The sequence below is a fragment of the Zootoca vivipara genome, chromosome Z (assembly GCF_963506605.1).
Source record: "Zootoca vivipara chromosome Z, rZooViv1.1, whole genome shotgun sequence".
NCBI classification, from domain to species: Eukaryota; Metazoa; Chordata; class Lepidosauria; order Squamata; family Lacertidae; genus Zootoca; species Zootoca vivipara.
In genome coordinates, this window is record NC_083294.1 from 24,025,184 (window position 1) to 24,031,183 (window position 6,000).

The 6,000-nt window shown below is 38.3% G+C and overlaps 1 protein-coding gene across 9 annotated transcripts in view; it reads left to right on the top strand.

Annotated features, from left to right (window-relative positions):
• Positions 1-5,015, top strand: part of ACSL4 (acyl-CoA synthetase long chain family member 4) — an 81,163-nt gene extending 76,148 nt beyond the window's left edge. For all 9 annotated transcript variants that reach the window (XM_035113690.2, XM_035113693.2, XM_035113688.2 and 6 more), the window contains exon 16: positions 1,128-5,015. In XM_035113690.2, the coding sequence (XP_034969581.2) occupies positions 1,128-1,285 (158 nt within the window). In that variant the 3' untranslated portion in view covers positions 1,286-5,015. The remainder of the gene's footprint in view (positions 1-1,127) is intronic.
• Positions 5,016-6,000: the final 985 nt, after the last annotated feature.

Genomic DNA, 6,000 nt, shown 5'->3' on the forward strand with positions numbered 1-6,000 from the left:
CAGTGAAGATGTCTAAGGATTGGCATAATTTGATCTGATCCGCTGGCCCTGGGCAAAAGCCTGGAAGTGAACCAAATGCTTTGGAGGTTTCTGTATTGAATAACCAATATGCATATTTACATTTTTAAAAAATAGTAAACTAAAATTCATATAGTCTAGTCAGTTCCCTGGTGTTCCTTGGAAGATTATCAGTGAGGGGTTCTTCAGTGAAATTAGCAGCAATGAGTGACGTTCACTTAAAAAAAAAAACTGCAAGGTGCAGCTGCAGGAATGTCTTGGACATATTCTTAGTCACATGTGAGTAAAGCCCAACAGACTTGACCTGAAAATGCAGAATCTGCTGCAATGCATGAGGTTTCCATGGCAGACATTCAGGAGAGCATTGATGAACAAACATCTGTGGTAAGAGTTCCCTGAAGCTTGAAAATCAGTGTTGTTTCCTGTGTTAATCTAGGCAGTAAAAGCTCTCTTTACTAGACTTCACACAGTTGAGTATTTTGTGCAGGCCATGTTCCATATTTTTCGCTCCATAAGACGCACATGACCATAAGACGCACTTAGTTTTCAGAGGAGCAAAGGGGGAAAGCCCCGTTTTTTGGGGGATCAGCTCACAGTTGTGCAGCTTCTTTTGCAAAGAGGAAAAGCCCCATTTTTAAAGGATCAGCTCAAAGTTGTTGAGTTTACTTTGCAAAGGGAAAAAATCCTGTTCAACTCACAGTTCTGCAGCTTCTGATAATCTAATCAGCCAGATAATCCAATCAACCAGTCACATGTTGCTTGGGAAACAAACAGCCTCCCTCTGCAGAACATTCAACAATGGAGGCCTGGGCAAGGGGCCGGAAGGGAGCTAGCATCCCTTATCTCCCTTCCCAATCTCTTGCAATCAGCTGGCTTCCTCTTTCCCTCTTGTTAGCCTTTAGCTCTTTCTAAAAAAAAAAAAGCACGATCTACTTTTCGCCCCTGGGCAATTCGGCTCCAGGGACCACGCATTCATTCCATAAGACACACAGACATTTCCCCTTCTTTTTAGGAGGAAAAAAATGTGTGTCTTGGGGAGCGAAAAATACGGTAAACCACTGTCATGTTTCCTAATCTCCATTTTTCACTCTCCCAAATTGATCCTGCAGTGAAACTTGAAAGATTTGAAATACCTGTCAAAGTGAGGTTAAGCCCAGAGCCCTGGACTCCAGAGACTGGGCTAGTCACAGATGCTTTCAAATTGAAAAGAAAAGAGCTGAAGAATCATTACCTCAACGACATTGAGCGAATGTATGGCGGTAAATAATCTCCAGACATCGGGAGTCAAGATGTTGTACAGGATTCCTTCTAAAACAAAGCAACAAATGTCATTCCCCAAACGTTGGCTATAATTATAAATGGAGAAGTGGCATTTTGTGAAATGGATGAAAGCTACACTTCATTTTCAAGAAGGAACAGTACTGGCTTCCCGAACTGTACTTTCAAGACGCTGTCCAAATGACTGACCCACTGCCGTAGTTTCATTTGATCACTCCCAGTAAAGAATGGTTGTGTCCATATGAAACTCCCTCACTGGGTAAACCATCATTTCTATCTTTTTATATTCTGGCTTCCCTTACTCATAAGGAATTAAATCATCTTTAATAATTTCACTATGATGATTTTCAAGTGGAGGAAAAAATGAGCTTGTATTTAATTTATGTGTTGTATATGGAAAAAGTGAAGAAAGAGTAAGCAGAATGAAGCTTATACTTTCCAGAGTGCTGCTCATAAATCTGCAATCTCAGGTCCTTTGTTACCGGTAGAGAAAGTAGTTTCTTTTAACTTGACTGTCATTATGAAGAGCTGAGAGACAGAAAAAGATGTTTCTCTCTTGAATGCTACTTTCACACAGCCAAAAACAGATCCACAATGATCCTAGCATGCATCTGCTTTGCACCATGTGTGTGTTTGGTAAACACACAGCAATTTAGTTTATTAAAATGTAACTGATAAGATTTTTTTGGAACAGAAATGTTACCACAGGGTACTGTGGGTTGGTGTTTTTTTTAATAGTTAACTGAATACACATTGAGTGTAGTTAGTCATAGTTTAGGCTCAAAAAAGCACACTTTAGCTGTGTGGAAATACTCTGGAAGAAGAGACACCTGTGGTACTTTTTATGGTATTAACGGTCCAGTTTCATTTTACTCTACACTGAATAACTGTAAAACTAGCTTCTGCCCTTTATTGATCACAGGCCACATCATTCCATTCAATGAATTTAATGTGGAAGGGGCAAAAAATGCACTACTGGTGAGATCTTCAGCTTGCCAGTATTCACAGTGTTTTTAGTGTCTAAAAGGGAAACAAGTACACTTCATAACTGATCTGTAATCCATATTCAGATGCATCCTATCTGCTCCTTAAGGGTTGTGTGCTATATTATCACAAGGAGTTTTCCCCCATTCAAACACCAAAGGATCTAAAATCCTTTTCTAAATGATGACAAGTTTGTGATCTTTACCACCTCCAACACTACACTGACTTCCAATGGTAATGCAGCATCCATAAGTTTTCAGATTATTAGCACATTCCCTTTGAAATCAATGGGACTAAACACATTTGATGGCTACAGTAGTCTGTTTTCTTAAGCATACATTTTTTACTTACCAAGTATGGTGAATTGGGATCTCTGCCTGTCCTTCCAAGCACATCAACACCAGAAATCAAGTCCTATGGGTTTTTATGTTATTTTATTTTCCCCTCTGAAAGGGCATTTCTATTTCTTTTAATACACCACACAAGTCATATGTAAAAGCTTAATTTTGTATTTGTGAGTGATGAATTTGGTCTTTGGAAGTTTTTGTTTGAAGATGTGCTTAAAGGGAAAATACTGTATTTAAAACTTCTGTTTTGTGAAAATGTTTGTTTGAAAACTGGAATTCTTGGTGTGTTGAGAAGAGAGTGGGGCAGCAACTCTCCTGTATTTTGTGTTCTGTGTACTGCATTCAGCTGTTTCTTACTTTTTCCACCCCCTTGAGTTCATGCTCTGGACTTTTATATCCTTGCTGGCAGTTCACACTTGAATTAGAAATGCTGTAAGATGTGGCAATTCTTGATGCTGTTCTATTTTGCACTTTTTTCTTAATCCCTTTTTATACATTGCTTCCAGTTTTGTACAGCTGTGACCCTTGATTGCAATGTGTCATACTTTGACTTGGCTCTAAAAATATTTATAATAGATTTCTTTTATTCATAATATTTAAGTGTGTATATTATGGTCAAAAGAAAACAATCCAGTATTGTTTCTAAATAATGAAGGGATTTTTGTATGAAATGTTGTTTCTGTACTCAAGATTTGGGCAAGATTTCCTTCTATGAAGTGTATGTGTGGGTCAGTCAACCTTCAGAGCAACAACAAATCACCAGTTTCAGTTATTGTCAAACCTATTGAAATATTGTTCTGGCCAGAACTGGCTGTTCTGTCCTTAAGGACCAATTTTAATTTTTGAGGCACAAGGATAGTTCAGACAATTTTTCAACCATACTTCTCCCATCAAACCAGCACACTGCCAATTGAACTTGTTGAGTCCAATCTGAGGGCTGCCAGTGTATGAAGAGTCCTACATTGGGACCAGAAAAATGCCTCTAGGTAGTTCCTCACTAAACACATACACTTGTTTACATAAACAGGAAATCCTTCCCCTATTGATTAGTGGTCCCCCCCCTAAACGAGCTCGTTGTTGAAGTCTACTATATTCGGTATGTGATAAAAATTGCTCTTTCTTAGACACAAATTTGCTATATTGACTTTGTCAAACACGACAAATCTTTAAACAACAAATGTATGGAGTTAATAGCTGTTGTGTGCTTTTAAATCTTAACAGCAGCTTGTGGTGTTTGTTTAGAATGCACTGAGTATATCTCTGACCTATATAGTCTCTTTGCTCTGGTGTTAATGTGGCCTTTATTGACTAACCTCATTTTTGGTATTCATGAAGATATATTTTTAAAAGTTTCCACTGTGAAAGTCTCACAGTTTTCTTCCACAGCTTAAGACTCATCATAGTTGTGTTTTGTTTTGTTTTTTAAAAAAGTCAAGTCCATATAAGATTCACATGACTTTCTATTCCATAAAATACATTTACAGCACAATCCTTTACATTTCTATCCAGGAGTAAGTCCCATTGAGTTCAATGGAACTTACCTGCAGGCAAGTGAATATAGCCTTAACTAGGTTATGCAGCCCCTGCAGCTTACATACTATGTAATTACTATAGACAAACTAGTGAGGGAACGCTTTCTGTGGAACTCATTTGTTTTCAGTTTTCTAACCTCCATAATTTGAATCCCTGCATAGCAATACACTTTCCCTGCAGCTGCAGATGGACTGTTACTTAATTTTTAGATACCTCCTACATTTTCATATCTTTGTCTTGGAATGAAAAATATTCTAGGGCTTTACCAAGAAAATGCAGAGAGATAAACAAGAGTGTGGGTTTTTTTCCTTTTAGGGAAACTGAAGTAGGCAGAGCCTAGGTGATGGTACTACCAATAGATGTCCACCTGTATCCAATACCTCTAAGGCTATGATTTGCGAGAAACAGTAAGCCAAGCTGTAGCAAAGTACTTTTTACTGCTGTGCCGAACTAAACCAAGATTTGGTTTACCATGTCAGCTGAATTGATGTTTAAGTTCTCCTCTCACTAACCACAAGCTATAGTCAGGGTTGTATAGCTTGCTGTTACTGCAAGAGCTTAAATACAAGTCCCCCAGTTGGGATAACACACTAAGCCAAGCCTTGGTTAAGCTTGGCCTATATAGAAAATAGTAGATGGGAACAAAGCAGCTGCATGCTTCTCTGCAGAAGGCTGCACATTTACGTAGTCTTACGAAACCAGTTTGGCTTGCTATGTTGCACAAACCAGGTCAGTCACTGATTGGAAGGCTCCTTTTTGTCACTGGAAAAAGTATGAAATAAGCCCTAAAATCTTCCTGAATTGGTGCTGGGAAGTGAGAGTAGACATCAATAAATTTGTCAGTTGAGTTGCAGATTTGTGGCTGATTTGTCTGTTCTTTCTTTGCTTTTTTATTAGATTCTCCTTTTAAAAAATACACCACTCTTCAGCCACAGAGGCTTCCAGAGCACTGCATTATAGAAAGCTTTCAAGAGTGAAAACTAGCTCTAAATGGTTCTTCAAGAACTAGCTTGTAAAAAAAAACCTTGATATCAATTAATTACCGGTAGGCACTAAGTCACCAAATTTCAGATCAATTTTCTTTTCCATGTGTGAAAATATAACTGGAATATGCATGTCTTTAAGGAACTAGCATTTGCCTGTTTCAAGGCAAGGTTTTGTGGAGAGCATATACTGGCTTTTACTCAGATCAGTCAGTAAAATGTGGCTATTACAGAGAATAAAGCTTGAGAGAGGCCCTGGTTGGTGTTACTGAGATGACATCTTAATAGTTCATATTTTAAAAAAAAGTTTAACTATGGGGGCTGCCTTTGAAAAGGAGGAAATAAAGAAAGAATATAAAGACCTTTGCTTGCCTTTAATTGCCAGCTGTGACAAAAATATTAACTTTCGGCTATGATATTGTGTTTCCTTTAATTAGATTTGCACTGCCTCAGTGCTTGAACAGGAAATAAGTTAAAGCAAACCACCTTATACATGCAAAGATTTGCCATTTTATGGGTGGTTTCTGGCTACTGCAAAGAAAACCGCATACATTCACAAAATGTTATAAAACAAGACAAGTTACTCTCTGAGGTTCCATTAGAAGTTGCTGAAGACAAAGATGTAAGCTTGCACCACATGGTAATTCTAGCTGTGAGCCAAAATTTAAAGAAGAGTATCTTGGTGGCATAACAAAAGTTGGGCGTTAGCATCATTGGACACCTATGAAGGTTCCACCATTGTAGGGTTGTACACTACTGATCACTGGAGCTTGCATATTTTCCTCAGTCAGAGGAGAAGGTAAAGTAATGTCTACATGCCTTATTTGCGCTCTCAGTACTGTTGATTAGGCCCACAG